The sequence below is a fragment of the Manis javanica genome, chromosome 3 (assembly GCF_040802235.1).
Source record: "Manis javanica isolate MJ-LG chromosome 3, MJ_LKY, whole genome shotgun sequence".
NCBI lineage: Eukaryota > Metazoa > Chordata > Mammalia > Pholidota > Manidae > Manis > Manis javanica.
The window spans coordinates 172,709,588-172,725,908 of NC_133158.1; the positions used below are offsets into that span (position 1 = coordinate 172,709,588).

The 16,321-nt window shown below is 40.6% G+C and overlaps 1 protein-coding gene across 4 annotated transcripts in view; it reads right to left on the reverse strand.

Moving 5' to 3' along the window:
• Nucleotides 1–16,321, reverse strand: part of LRRC2 (leucine rich repeat containing 2) — a 66,909-nt gene that overhangs the window by 14,608 nt on the left and 35,980 nt on the right. For all 4 annotated transcript variants that reach the window (XM_073232413.1, XM_073232412.1, XM_073232411.1 and 1 more), the window contains exons 5-8: nucleotides 10,769–10,905; nucleotides 7,289–7,434; nucleotides 5,746–5,901; nucleotides 1,307–1,443 (exon numbers count right to left, since the gene is read on the reverse strand). In XM_073232413.1, coding sequence (XP_073088514.1) covers nucleotides 1,307–1,443; nucleotides 5,746–5,901; nucleotides 7,289–7,434; nucleotides 10,769–10,905 — 576 coding nt within the window. The remainder of the gene's footprint in view (nucleotides 1–1,306; nucleotides 1,444–5,745; nucleotides 5,902–7,288; nucleotides 7,435–10,768; nucleotides 10,906–16,321) is intronic.

The window sequence follows — 16,321 nt, forward strand, 5'->3', positions numbered from 1 at the left end:
AAAAATCTATCATCATTCAAGTTAATTTTTAAAAGCAAATTGCCTTTTTGCTGTCCACATAGATCCAAAGCTTAATTCCTATTTTTGTTAATTCTTTCTTGCATTTTTACATTAATAGCACTAAGGTGTAATTATGAGTAAATTAACAAAAAATGACAATAAAGTTTTTCACAAGAGGAAAATTAGGCACCCCAAAAGTTGGTTTTGACATATAAGTGGTTATGTTAATTTCAGTTTCATGTTTAACATAAATGTCTAATTTATTGCATAATATTTCAGCATTCAAGACTAGGGATGGCCAAATAGAACTGAGGTAACTGTATAGAAATGTACTTAATTTAGTTGAGAAATTTTTAATTTGCCAAATAAATGGTAGTTTTCATTAGGTGAAACCTGTAAATCCTGAATGTAACTAGCCATCTGCAGACATCTACTAGTGGAGGGGGGTTGGGGGGGGTAAGCTCACACGCACGAGATTTTCTAGGGTGGTTGAGGGAACCTGCCCACAGGTGCTCATCTTCAAAGCCACAGGGGACCAGGCTACCTCCTCCCCAAATCCACGGGTATGACGTTTATCTTCATGTCAGGGCTGCACCCAGCTCACCAAAGCAAAGAGAACTGAGAAACTCAGGGATAACTCTCAGAGAAAGAGGTGGTGATTGGAAGAACAAAGACTTTTTTATGCCTTTTTCCTGTGACACCGGGTGCTTGTGACAAGAGGAAGTGACCCTCAGCCTTCTGGAACACTTTGGAAACAGCAACTGGGAAAAACCCTTCCTGTCCTTCCTGAGGGGCTGGGATGCCCAGGCTTCCCTGTGTGTCCCCGCCCCGTGGGGAACAGAGACCAAGCCGACCTATCCTAACCTGCCACCTTGTGGTTTTTCTTTTGTGATTTGTATATAGGTGTACCTCGAGTTATACAAGAGATGACTTTTTCTAACACTGAATTTAAATGAGGTTTGAAAGGAATCTTATTTTCCCATTAACTAGGATACCCGTTTGTCAATGTCAGTAATTAAAAACTGATGTGCAGTTAGTAACGCAGTCTTCACACTTTGTGTATGTTTTCCAGACTATCTGTTAAATAGGTGATGTGTCAAGAATTCAAATGCACTAGGAAAATTTGGTATTTAGAAGAAACACTTTTTTCTTTTCTCTCTTTTTTTTTTAGTAAATGGAAAAATAATTCTCAAGGTAACCTGCCCCTTACTGACGAACTTTTTGTCGATTTGACTTACATCAGTAAACACGTTGTGAGAGAGTTCTGTATATTCATTTTAAATAATTTTAAATATGAGTGACCTACCTCTTTCTTTAAGATCTTCAATATAGGCTTTCATAAATTCTTTATCAAAGCATTGGCGATCTTGTTCACTTTCCATCATTTCTTCACTACCTTGACATAGGGTATTATCAATAGGATTGTCCATAAGGCTTACAAATCTATTCAAAAAAATATAGACAATATGACATTTTTACCTGTGCACTTTAACTGCAAAATTCTTCCTATAAGAAGTCAACCTTTGTAGTGAAATATCCCAAATTCCTATTTAACCTTGGAAGTCACAGTTGGCCACCCAACATAGCATGGAGTTCCACTGCGGCATAATCCAATCAGTCTTGAGGCAGAGACTGTTCAGAGGCCTGCTGGGGAACTGAGAGCCACCTAGGTGTGGACTGAGGACAGTGGCAGGAGGCGGTGAGGGAAACAGCGACACGCTGTCTCAGTCAGATCCTTCAGACTAGATGTCCTGCTCGGCTTGGTATCACTCCCCATGAGTGACACCAAACGCTACGAGATGGCTAGATCAGAAGAGACTCCGACAATCCCCACGAGAGTCATCTAAAACACGGACTACTGCCACACAGAAAGAAGCTAAAGGAGAGAAACTAAAATGGCATTTGAACTCCCATTTTCACAATTTTGAAAGATGCTTTTCTATGTGGAGGATGATATAATTGTTTCAATTCAAAATAGGAAATCCCTCGAATGGTTTTTAGTCACAGTCAGCCTGCTGTCTTGGGTGTCGGTGTTGTTCTCATTGCTCTGTAGAAAGGCTACTCTGTCAGATAGATGGTAAGACAGATAGATTAACAGATTGATAGATGGACTATCTGGGCCACGTCTCTGTCACATTTTAACATATCTATTTTGCCACTTCATTTTCCTTTTAATTTAGTTTACTGTCTAAAGATGGATAAAGCAAAAAAGTTTTAATTTTTACATAGACAGGTCTGCTCAAATTTTCCTTTTCAATCTCTTTCACTGAATTAATTCTTATTGTCCTTCCCTATCCAAAAGAAGCCTGTATTTTGTCGTTCTTTAATTTTTCTAAAGTAATCACTGTATCTATTTTGAAGTTTGAATAGTGCAATGATACTTTTCATTAAAGCAGCAGTCTCTCGCCGCATCGCCTTGTTGCTCTCAGACTCCAGAGGCAATCTCCTTCATCGGTCAATCACTGTGTTTTCCTCAATCTATTTGAAATTTCTCTTACCATAGGACAAATAACGTCGATGTCGCTTAAAGTGGAGGTACTCCTTCCCTTCTCTCCAGTAGCCCAATACTCCTGCTCCCCAGTTGTTGTGATCATACTTTCACTTGTTCAATGTTCTATTATGAAAATGTTCAAACATTCAGGAAAGTTGAAAAAAGTTTACAGTGGACACCCCTGTTCCCACCACCTAGGTTCCACATTTAACATTTTACAGCACTTGCTTTATCACGCGCCCACCAATCTATCCACCCACCAAGCCATCTTAGTTTCTGACACATTTCAGAGCACATCACAGACGTCATGTACTTCTACTTTTACAATGTAAATGTCAACATCATCTGTATTCTGATCTGTCACCATACTTAACTTTGCCATTTGCCTACAGTTAGATTCTAAAACTGAAAATCAATACACAATGCTTGTACTTTTACAACAGTCCTCTGGTAGGGCTTGGTGATGCCTTCGAATCTGAGAATGAGACAGCAAAGTGCTGGCTGGGCCCCTGCACAGGCAGGCGGGGTCTACCCAGGGCCATCCTCCCTGTGGAGGTCTCTGAGACGGGGCTGGCCAGTTTGCTGGGCAGCCTCCAAACCCAGAACTCCCGAGTCTTCCCCCCAAGTAGAGGAAACCCAGGCTTTTGGTCAGGGGGCTGGGCTCCTGGTAGTGGTCTGCCCAATGGAATCAAGGAGACTGGAGTGCAGGGCATTGCCTGGTTATGTGAAATTTCCCTTTTCTCCTTCAGTTTTAAGCTCCGCAGTCTGCATCTCCTGTACCCATAATTTCTGGCCAGCAAGATTCCTCAGAGTCCTCCAGGGCAGGCGGGCTTGTTCCTTGATTTGTCCTCTGAGCTACTTCATCGTGTTTTCATCACCACCACTATTCTGTCTGCTGGGTGCCTCCCACAAATGCATTGGGCTCTCTCATCCTGGAAAGGCCTCCCTCTGCTTTCTCCATATTGTGGGTTTATGTGGTTTTTTATTTTTTGCTTCATTTAATGGGGTCTCAAGAAGGAGGTGTTAAATATATGATCAATCCCCCATCGTTAATGTGTTTCTTCTTCTTTTGATAGTTTCATTTTTATATTTAATCTGTGGCTTAATCTAGATTCCTTTCTATATGCCATATATATATATGATTTTTGTCATATCCAAGAATTTTATCATTGATAATATTTATGAAATTTCACATTCAAATCATGAAATTCCTCATAAGGACCATACAGATCCATCTGCAAGTGGAATATGATTTATACAAACAAAACCCACACAAAAAAAAACCGAACAGATGGCTGTCCTGAGAGGTGTGGAGGCTGGGTGGAGGTGGCAGGTGGCCTTGCTGCCCTCGCGGGTTGGGGCTTCTACGCAGAAGCTCAGGAAGGGCCCATCTTTACATGCTTCATATGCTCTAAAGCTCCCTTATGCTATGAAGTGAACAGGCTTTATCCTTTTCTAATTAGCCAAATCCTTGAATGGTGTATTTAGTTGTTCATACCCTCCCCATTGGCTTATAAAAATCTCTGTATCATATATTAAGGTTGATTTCAGAACTATCTCTTTTGTTCTGATAATCAATCTGTAAATCCATGCCTAGTACCACATGATTTTGATATTACACCTTCTAAACACATTATAATTTTCAGTAAGGCAAATTCTGTCACATTACTTGTTTTCCAAAACTATCATTGCTGTTCTTAGATTTTTGCCTTTCAGATATACTTTTAAATCAGTTTTTCAAACCCAAGAAAGAAATTCCACTGGAGGTATGATTGGAATGATATTATACTTACATATAACTTTCAGAGGAATTCACATCTTTGCATTCCTTTCGTCCAGAAAAGATACAGTACGACTCTCCAAATATTCAAGACCTCTTTGATATTCTCGGGAACAGTTTTTAGTTCTCTTCATTCACAGTTCTCAAGAGAGCTATCATTTCTAGGGCTTTTCCTAGATAATTTGTATTTTTTGTATCACTATTGCTACCGTAATTTCTTCCATTATTTTCCTATAGGCTACTTCTAGGAAATGAGTAAGCTATTGAATTCTTAATGCAAACATATCTAATCATTTTATTAAACTTTCTTAATTCAAAGAGTTTCTATCTGATTCTCTTAGATTTCCAAGTCCTACAATTTATCATTGGAAATGGCTTTAGTCACCCACATACAGGTTGCAGTTTTCCACTGACCAGAGGCTCCCCTCCTATTCTTGGATGGGAGGCTGCCATACCTCCTCCCAGTTGCCTAAATGTAGCAGGGGCTCTAGAGGTAGATCCCACTACCCCTCTCACCTGTGGGCCTTTTCTTACCCAGACAGCATTCCCAACACGGCCAAGAACAGGACAGTTCCAGAGGAGAGAGTGTGGTGGGGCAGGGGGAGAAGCTGTCATGCATCTCTGTTAATCTTGTGCTTATACAGGAGTGAATTTAGTCTCTTTCTCCTCAATAGTTAACCTCTTTATTTCTGTTTGCTGCACATCTGATTGTAAGGACCAGAAGATAAGGAAGATTCATGCTAATAGTGAGTATTTACTACTGAGAGAACTGGGAGTCCCAGGAAAATACTCCCGTGAGTGGTGATTTTAGAAAGCAACTGGTGTTCAAGGCAAATGGGCCTCTGGACACAGTGCAGAAGTGGCCCTCACTGGAGTGGCCTCCTGTAAAAGGGATAGGCCAGAATGGTCTCAGGATAGAGCTGATGGGGGAACCCCAAAGCCCCAGATTCTGGCAGGACACTCTAGCAGGAGGCCAAGGGGTCACACCCTGGAGTCAGTTCAGGGGAGGGGGTGCTGGGCTTCTCAAGCCCACCTACAAGGTAGGGAAGACTATTAAATTTCTCACACCAGATCAGAGTCTGTTTGTATCATTTGCATGGATGTTTTTTCCTTAGTTTTGGGTGGTTTAGATTCCTTTAAGGAAATCACGAAGGGTGAGGTGACCAGGGAGGATGCAATAGCCACTGACCCCTCCAGGCCGTTGGTAATGTAAGCACTGAGCGACAGAACAGGGAGCCTTGGGCATGTGTCCCGTTGTGCCAGGAGGTGGCATTTGTCCAGAAATCCTCTGAGCTCTGCCTCCCACTCCACTGGGCAAAAACTCAAAATCCTGTAAACAGGCATCAGAACTTCCGTCAACTGGGATCAGGTCCTTAGAGTACAAGACCCTCGAATCCAGGTCCTAAGCCCGACACTCAGCCTCCAGATGCTTCTTACCTTGTGTCTCAGTGTGCATCCACCAGGACCTACTCACTTTAAATGTGTGGATGAGTCACAAAGGGCCGTCGGGAGCTCCACCAGGTGGTTCCCGCTGACAACAAACAAGGCGAGCTTCTTTAGGTTAAGCAAGGCGTAAGGGAGATAGGTCAGCCTGTTCTTATACAAGAGAAAAGTCTGCAGTTCTTCCAGCCTAAAAAGAAGTAGAAAAGATTAGAACACAAGGACGTAGCTTCATAGCTAAGACAACCATTGTGAATTACAAATAAATTCCAGTACAACATCTCCACTGAGTATTTTTTTGTGTGTGTGACCCTTATAAGAATAAACTGACTTTAAAATTTAAACAAATAGAGTCATGCCAGGTGACTCAACTTGTTTTTTTTTTTAATTTTTACTGACTTAGTTGCAAGTTGAAGACATAAATACAGCAGCAGGATAAGCATATTACACAGTATACAACAGGCTGCGATGGGCCCTAAAACATCAATACATCCCTCCCTCAAAGTGTCTGCCACATTCCCAGGGATTAACGGGGATGGAAAAGCAATGATGCTACTGGTGGAGTAAGAATAAACAAATCACAGTGACATGTTTCCTTTTGTATTTCTTGAAAGCACAGTCATTCTTCTCCCATCATATTTTCTAACTTTAAAATACGGAGAAACCTACAGGATGAAAAGGAAATGGGCAAACTATGCTCCAAATAGGTTTTACTCTGTTTTCCATTTTATTCCAACTCTGTGATCCTCCTCCAGGTTTTTCCATCATTCACTTGCAAAATTTTGACTGATCTCACAGATATTTCACAAAGTTCCCCTTGTGTTTCAAACCAAAACAATGCCCACTTAGTCTCATCTTAGCATTGATACACATCATATGTACCAGAGCAGAAGAAGGTCCTATGAGGTGGCCTTCAGGACTAAGCCATTTTTGGCTTCTGTGTCATGACAACTTATTTATGGTACTTTATAAAGAGGATTGTGAATTCCTAGAGACCAGAGGTTTTGTTTCACTTACACTTTAAACCCAGCCCACTCTTCAGGCCTGCCATATGGAAGCCTTGGTGGACTGAATGAATGAATAAATGAATCTTACATGATCAGTGTAATAATTATTTTTTAAACATGAAATAGCTTTAAGGATATAATTTAAAAACCCTACAATGTGTATCAATTCTGCTTGAAAGATTATCTGTAATAAATCAATAAATGAAACTAGTAAAAGCTATCCTCATTGGTATCTAAACATAGAAGGATGTATTTCTGTTCTACATATAATAAATTTACTTTTCCACTTTTCTAGGGGAAAGTTAATGTTGCCATTCTACTGAGGATCATAATAAATTCAGCAAGGCAATGAAGATGTGTTCAAATGCACATATGTATACATAGATATGTATGAAGCAGACAGGGAAGTGTCTTATATAAAGAACCAGACTCATTTCCTAGAAACAATATACTCTGGAAATTCATTGCTTTCAGAGAACATTCATATGCTATGCATGTTTAAAACGTTAACAATATTTGAGGTGTTAGTAACTAATTCATATACCTCACCTTCAGAATGCAAGTAGCTACCTGTCTATATCTTGTGGTAGGTCATTCAGGTTATTGTTGCTGATATCCAACCACTGCAAATTAGACATCCTCAGGACACAGATCGGGACACTGGAAAACTTGTTTGCTGAGATATCTACAAATACAACCTTCTTCAAATTACTTAACTAGAAAGGAATAACAAAAGATTCCAATTACTCTTCTAAGAGTGGGAATTAAGTTTGACTGATAATTTTTAGATTAATGTTTTTTCCCAGAGACATTCCTATGAATATATGCAAGACAGATAAATAGAGTATGTACTTTGGATCCCCTACAATGTGTCATTCGCTGTGCTACTTACTGGGGGTGCAAAGATTAATAGCACATAGTGGCTGCCCTTGAGAAGTTTATGCTTTCAAAGAGAAGCAATGCAGTTTTATACAGTAAGAACTAATGTGAAGAAATTTTCAACTTGCAATGTTCAGTAACACTGAAATAAAGGGCTAATCTGCCCAACATCATGGCAGGGTAAAGGTCAGAGGTCAGGAAAGGTTTCACAGAGAATGGAATGTCTGAATTGGGTCCTGAGATTCCTGGACAGGTAGAACGGTAGGGCAGAAAACTCAAGGTGGGGAACAGCAGGTACAAAGTCACAAAGGACAGAAAGTGCAAGCCTTAAAGAGTAGACTGCCAGGGAAGACTGCCATAGGAGTTCATGCGAATCTTAAAAAGGCTCACATTTGAATTGGTGAAGTGACACAGCAAACACTCAGAAATCTTACTGTTTATGTCTTATGTCCATAATGCATATTTTTAACATGGCAACTGAAATATGTAGGAAAGTATATCTTTATTTCAAATGCAAATATGTGAGTATTGAATAAAATATGAAAAGTTATCTCCTATTTGAATTTGTTCATTTAAGTTCGGTAGTGACAATGAAATAGAGAAGGAACCTCCTTTTGTTGACTCGTTTTGAGAATCCACAAATAAAACTTAGACTGCCTCCCAAAACACATTTTCAAAACTGCAATGCAATAGGGAGTCAGTTGGACATAGAAGTTAGTACTGAAATGCAGAGAAAAAGGAAGAAGCAGGCTTATGCTTCTGTATAATACCCAATTCCATTTTACCAAACGTGCTTTAGTGAGACACCAGTCAAATTCATCCTATTGAAAGGGCACATTCTAATTTTGCTCTTGTGTTGAATTCACAAAAATGAATGTGAAGACAGTGACAGTGAATAAGTGGTGAAGAAAGATATTTTGGGTGCCCCTAATTCAGTCTGAAGCTTCTGACTGTGCTGCCAGGGTCATCATGCCAGAGGAAAAATCAGGACTGAATCACCATCATCTCTCTTCTTTCTTCTTTTTATAATGACTGTAGAAAATACAGTTTTGGACTGTAAAATAATTTATTGGGGATATTTTAAGGAAATAACTGAAGACTTGTTTGAAAATTAGAGTAAGGAAAAATCACAGAGGCACTAAATGAGCAAGGAGAGCAGTTACCTGGATATAGTCACTTCCCACCAGCTACTTTCACCAAGGACCATGGAAAATGCTCACATACTGTTTTGAAAAGTAATTGTACTTGTTTGAAAATTCCAATGTTGTCCACGTAAAAATCTGATTCAGTCAGAGTAAATACAATGCTTATCTACCCAGAAGTTTCACTGTCTGTACCTTCGTCTCAGATTTCCTGGCAGTGCGGTCCCCTAACCTCTTATGGGTCATTCATGCCACTTCCTGTTATCTGAATTTTAATTCAGGGCTGTGCCACTTATTTGTATAAGAAACCTCCTCATGAAGATAGGCACAGTGTGAACACATTTAACCCTACTGAATGGTACACTTAAAAATGGTTGAGGTGGTAAATTTAATGGCATGTGTTTTTAACCACAGTTTTTTAAAAATGCCAGCACTTAGGTATGGCATTGAGGCAAAACAGTGCTTTCCTGGGGCTGCAGAGACTAGAAGTAGCGGTGTCGTGTGCTTCCTTTAGATAAATGCAAGTTGGACACATGGCATCCAGACACCCTCACAGATGTTACTCCCTTCAATATGACCATGCATGTCTTCAGTACTGAATTAGCAAAGTTATATACGAGAAGAGTCAAAAATGAACTACTATAACAGAGCCCACTGGGGAGTTATAACAAATACTGTGCATTTATAGAATACCATTCAAAGCAAAGAGCCAAAAAACCTATATCCAGGGAAAAAAAACAACCAGCACCATGATTGCCTGGCACAACCTGTTTCTCCAGCTCATAAGGATTAACTGCTAACTGGCCAAGGCAGAATTCTGAGAAAGCGATGGAAATATCCTAAAACTGAATTATGGTGAATTGTGCATTCCTAGTGGGTGAAGTCTATGGTATGTAAATTGTATCTCAGTACAGGGGGAAAAAAGTAGAAGAAGAGATGGAGACCAGCCTAGGCACCTAGGAGGCTGTGGTATCAGTCAACACGACAATCAACACAGGCTTAGACTAGGGTGTTGGCACAAAGGTGCTGGGCAGTAGTCAGGCACGGAACATATTCTGAAGGGCAGGCCAACGGGGCTGACTCATGGAGTGGTTAGGGGCATGGGAGTAAGTGAGGTCAAAGATGACTCAGTTGCTTCCAGCCTGAACATCGGAGAGAAAACTGATCCACACTGGGCTAGACCGGGGAATGAGCGGACTTGTGCAGGGAACTCTGACCCCTGGCTGAGCACCTCACCAGGACCATCGTCGGGCACCTCCAGGGGTGAGCTGGTGCTGATGAAAAGCAGCTACTTCTTCCCACTCAGTTTCTAGGGAAGGAGAGTAACACCCCTCCTAGGACTATGATCAGTGGCCAGGCCTTGTCAGAGCCTCACCAGCAATACTGCCTTCAACCTGTTCATTACCAGCAGGATGTGGAATCCTTATCTCTCTTCAACACAAGAGGCTTATTGAGTTTTATTTGGCAATAAAAACTGTTCACTGTTGTTTGTTCCATTTTATCAGAAAGTGATTTAAAATCATTTTTTCCAATAAATACAGACAAAAAGAAACTAATATTTTTAAATTAATGGACTCGTTAAATCCTATCCTACTTTAGTTTTCTACAAATTTTATTGTGAGTATACAAAAACTTATTTTTAATCTAACCCCTCTTTTATTATTTTTAATTTATTTAATTTTACTCCCAACTGCTCCCAATTTATCTCACCATTGTGGATAAATAGATCAGGATCTATATTACAGACAATAGGCATCATATGTTAAACTAAAGTATCTTGTGTGAAAAGAGGGTATTTGCCTAGTTTTCCTTGGATAGCATTTCTGAACTTAAAGTCAGGTCCTGGCCTCAAGTAAGAATATTTGAAAAGATCTTATAATAGCTGGTATTGGGTGACTGAAATGTCAGGAATCTGTGATTTAATAAAGATGGATTTCATCTTCTAAAACTGCTTCCCCATATTATAGACCATTCCATGCCATAAACCAAATAAAAGCAGATCATAGTGCAAAAATGTGTACTTTCTTACTTCAAAGGGGAGCTCAGTTAATTCGAGATTTCCAGAAAGATCCAGTCTCTCAAGATTTTCACAGTCTCCCAGTTCTTCAGGAATGCTCTTCAGATGGTTAAAACTCACATTGAGTTCTTTCAGGTTTTTCAAACAACCTGTCATTACAAAAAAAAATTAACATCCGTGGAATAGGTCCTTTAATGTCTTTAAGAACAAAAAACACAACCAACATATAAAACATTTGTATAAATGATGATGGTAAAGGCATTAGACATAATTTTGTATGTGTTTTCTTAAGCACTCCTTATTAATGCCTGCTCATCTTTCATCCTGAGCATTTTGGTCCTTGACCAGAGCATTTTTGCTTACTCTACCTGTTTAATTCTTGATGAAACTATAGGTTAGTGAGTGCAGGAGATCTGTCCTCCATGTAGTATGGTCAGGCCCCAGCACTCTCAGAGTTCAAACCGCTTTGCAATTACATGATAATTAAATAACAGGCAATGGATCTGAAGAGTGGCTCAGTGCCCAGGAAGTCCAGTGACCAGCTGTGGCCTATTGGCGGGCTCTACGGAGAAGCAGCCTAGGTGTTGAAATATGCACAAAGCTTTTATGTACATGGTAAATGATTCAAACAAGTAGATTGTTTATAATTGTGTATAATTAACCATTCATCTTTGGCTTTATATTTGTATTGATTTAATTATGACATATCACACTTGCTAAAGAATATGCTACAACTCCCTTTCACAGGCAGCAAGTGAACACACCAAGAACAGGCAATAATCAGATTGATTGAGAAAAACTGCATTCCAATTCTGTCCTGACGGAATAAATATATAAACAGTTCCAAACCAGAAACCAGCACAAAAACCATATATTTAATACTCCAAAAATCATGTTATACACATTCTAGGGCATGGAATACCATCAGGAAACCAAAATCATTGCTTACTTTTGCAGAGTAGGCATTCAGCATACAAATCTCTTGCTGTTCATAAATGAGAAAGGGAGACATACAAAGAGTACATTGGAGGCAGGGCCATTTTTGAATCAGTTTTGCTGTTCTCACTGTTTGTTAGAAGATAATGGTAATGCTGTGGAAATAAGTGGCCTAAGTTACCTACCTGGTATACACTGCAAGCCTTATAGTCACATATTGTGGTTAAAACAGCAGGATGGACAAAGGGGCCAAAACAAGGGAAGACTGTTTCTCTTCTGGGGATGCCTGATGAATACATGATTAAACTACTGGTATCCAGAGCCCCAGTTTCTGTTTAAATCCTCCTTTTGTTTAAATACAAAAAGTAGAGCATTGGCCTGGTTGGTGTGAATGTTCTGTGTCATGTCTAATTTTCAACCAGCCAAGTAAACCTGGTTGACCGAGGCATTTGCTCCAGTGCATTAGGAACACATTTATGCCAATTCTATGTTCATTTGACTATCGTGAGAGGATACAGAGAAGATGAAGTAACTGGAGACAAAGTTTTATAATAGAACCTTCTTAAAGATGGCCAAAGAACAATAGCTTTAGAAAGTCTACACCAAGGATAACATCTGAATAAGTTGTAGACACAAATACATTGTATATGTTTATATTCAATTGTATATAAACACTTCTTTTCCTATCTCAATGTCCTAGTAAGAATTTGGCACTATTCATCTGACAAATAAATATAGCTGTTTTCTCCAGCAGAGCTGGTTTAGAGCCAATGGGCATGGAAGGGCATTACACATTATTTGGTTGGGTTTTTTTTATATGTATACTCTTTGTAAATGTCTACTCATCTTTTATCCTGAACATTTGGTTCTGCTCTAAGAAGGATGCTGCCCCTCACACCCACCAGTGCACAGTGTCTTAGGCAGCAAGAGGCCACTTTGCTGATACACCTGGAAAGCAAAGCACTATGGCTGACACCAGCTCCCAACTCTCAGGCCATGGGAAGCCAGCCTCACCAGCCACATGCCCCAGTAAACAAGGCTTTGGAAAATGGAACACAGTTCCTCCTCACAAAAATGAGCACACTAAAATAGCGTCTATTATTCACTTGTTTGAAACCTTCTTAGAAAACACACTTAAGAGTTACTAAACTTGTCTACCTTTATATTTCAAACACAGTTAATAATAGTCAACTGTAGCACTTTAAAAATGCACAGCACGTTATAAACTACAAGTTGCTTTCATGGGCATTATCTCATTTGATTCAGGTCTTCACAAGCCTCTCTATGTGGTTGGGCAGGTATTACCTTAGCAGCTTTCCTCTGCTGTGTGAGCAGAGTTTGGAGAAAATTGTGCAACTTACACAGACTCACACAGCTGCCTGCAGCCTGGCCCTGCTCCTAACTGCTGCTGCTCCCTGAGGAGCTAGAATCCACCTCCTCCGGGCTCACAGCTCCCAGCCACCACTCCTTTATAGCTTTTGGCACAGGAGCACTTTTTGTATTTGTTGATGATGCTTTGACCAATGTGTGTCTCTCCCACCAGACTACACGCTCCATGAGGGCAGGACTGTGTGTTTTGCTCACCATTTTCTCCTTAGGGTCTGGTGTATTATCTAGCACATAATAAGTACTCAAATATTTTTGTTGTTGTTTGCATACAGTAGGTGCTTAATAAGTATGCTTTGAATGAATGGGTTGATGGATGCCTATGTGGATAAGCTAACTCAGATGAGCCATTCCAAAGAGGACTCAGTGAGGCAAGGTTGCAGATAAACTCTGAAAATATGACACATGAAGAGGGTGAAGGCTCATGGCAGCCCCATGCACAGGGCAGGGAGCTGTGTGCGGTAAACAAACACATGGGCTTTGCTCAGAAGAAAATGTGAGCCCGCTGAAGACAGGGGAGAGAGGAGCCCAGGGTACAGAATTTAAGAATGTGAATAAAACTCAAGTTAATGGAATGTCTTAAAGTCTACTTTCAAGGTTTCTAATTCTCTGTTTAAAAATACAACAACAGTTCTCACCATAATCACATAAGAAAAGTACATGAGTACTTGGCCAATTCCCTCTCACAAGTGCAGGAATGAGGGTAAGAGGGCATATCTCAGGAGTTAGCTATTTTAAATCCATATAATGATAATTTCTTGGAGTTTCATAAAGGAGTTATGAGGATTCATTGCCACACTTAATTTGGTGATGTCACATGTCAGAAGTAATTGCTTTTATAATGAGACAAAAACTACCCTGTCTGGTGACCACCCCTCCCTGCTCCCCTCCCAGCCTCAGTCAGCCCTCCGTAGTTCTGTAGACAACACTGTTAGAGACCCAGCCCCCACCTCCTTTATGACATACAGCTGTTCAACATAAAAGAGCTCAAAACTCTTTGTTCCCATATTCCTCTTTCTTGCTTGACTATCAGATCCTGCAGCTGATTTTTTAAAATTTATTTCTAGTTTGTAAGGAGTTATACCTGCTTATCCAGAAAGGGACATGCCCTGAATTGATATACTTTGATTTGTTTCACTTTACAGCACATTTGGAATGATTCATTCTAGATGTCAACAATACTTGTGTTTGTACAGAAAGAAATATACTCGAAATATCCCAAGCTAATAACACAAATAGTATCCAAAAATGAAATAATAAAGAAAACCATTCCCTAGAAGAAAATAAGAGTTAGAACAGTGTCTAAATGATTCTAAGAATCCCTTTTTATTATTTTATTCTTACTTTTCTTATGAACGTCCTTTGTGATAAAGAAAAATTTTATACTCACTTATCCTAAGAATCCCCAAACTGGGGACATGATCTATTTCTCTGCCATGTGAGAATCTGTCTCTTGGCCCAAGTCACAGATGTATTTGGATAAATTATAATCCATTGACTTAATATAGACTCAAAGTCATAAGTTGGGTAATATAGGTACACTTCACTTAAATCCAATATAGAGTGTTGAAGCTTCTGAGATTTCTTGCCCCCTCCCACTCACAGATTGACACACAAAACAATTCACTAGAGAATTTAGAGGTACCAAATGTTTTAAAGACCAACTAGTCTGACCCCTTATTGTACAAATGAGGATCCTAAGATCCAAAGAAGTTAAAATATTTACCCAAGTTACTCAGACTAGAAATGTGCCTTCAGAATCTTAGACCTAGTATTCAGTTTACTAAGTTTACTAAGCTTAAAATATTTGAAGAAAAAGCTAAATAAATCATGCCATAATCATCACTCAGCCATTAGGGAGAATGAAGAAGATTTGGATATTCTGATATAAATAAAATTACCATAAAGATAATAGTAATATGACGATGATCACACAGCTAGTAATGTCAGGAGTCTATCTGTTCTACGTGCCGTCTTTGTAGTATCTGTAATCCTCACAACCCTGTAGAGCAGGCACTATTATTGTCCCCACTTCACAGATGGGGCCGCTGCAAACTAGTGGGTGACCTGTCTAAGGTGACCTGCCAGCCAGTGGAAGACGCACACAGCCTGACCCTAGAGTCCGCCACCATCCTCATGGTGTGATGAGGGGAACACACAAGGTGAAGGCTGGGGAACATGGTGGGAGCCCACTGTGTAAATGTATCTAGTTTGCATGTTTACATATATTTATAAATGGATATAGCTATGATGAGATCTAGAGAAGAACATGGGTGTATAATTTTGACACATGAAAAACTGTTAACAGTGCTTACTGAAAATTCACTTTGCATTTTAAACCTTTCCCGGATGTTGACTTTTCTGCCCCGCCCCCCCCCCCCCCCCCCACCGTGAGGAATGTGAGCGCGGTGGAGGAGCCGTGGCAGCTCTGCGCCTGGCACTACGGTGGTGCCTGGTGCCGCCTTACCTGATCCTCGCAGCAGCGGATGGAGGGTATTGCGGCCCTCTCTCTGCAGGCGAGGGGGCTGGGCGCGGAGCGGTGCCGCACAGCCTGGCCTCCCCTCCCTCCTCGCTCCTTTCTCCTCCCTGTGACCCAGGATGAACACCCCTCACCCGGTGGTCTCAGCTCCGCTGCGCATGTGAGTCATGTGGGGAGCTTTTAAAATGCTGATCCCAGGCCCAGAGATGCTGATGGAATTGGTTTGCAGTGAGTCCCAGGCATTCGGATTTTATAAACTCTTCAGGAATTATAATGTGTAGCTGTGATTAAGAACACTGCCCAAATCAAACTGGCTCCAAGAGCAGACAGATGCTGATCTGCCAGCAATAATTTCCAGGAAGGCATTTTTAGAGACTAATAAAAACACATATTAAGCAGAGCAGCTATGGTGAAGTTTCAGACAGCTGTGAGCACGGAGCCATCCTGTCTGAGGCCCGGATCTCCCTTTTCAAGGGCTCCGTGCTTCCCACCCCATCTGTCTTGGGTTCCTGACCCCAGGCTGACCAAATGGCAGAGATCCCCGAGTCTAGCGCACCCACTGAGGCTTTTCAGATGTACAAGGACAGAACCTTTCTACCTGAAAGGGGTTTTTTAAAGTAACTCAGTCCTCAGACATTTTACTCAATGACTTGTTGTAAGACTCCCCCAAAATGACTTGGAAATCATGGACTCTGGCTTCTAGCCCAGGCTCTCAAGGAGCCCCGGGCCCAGGACCCAGGTGATGAAGCTAAGTCAGCTAATGC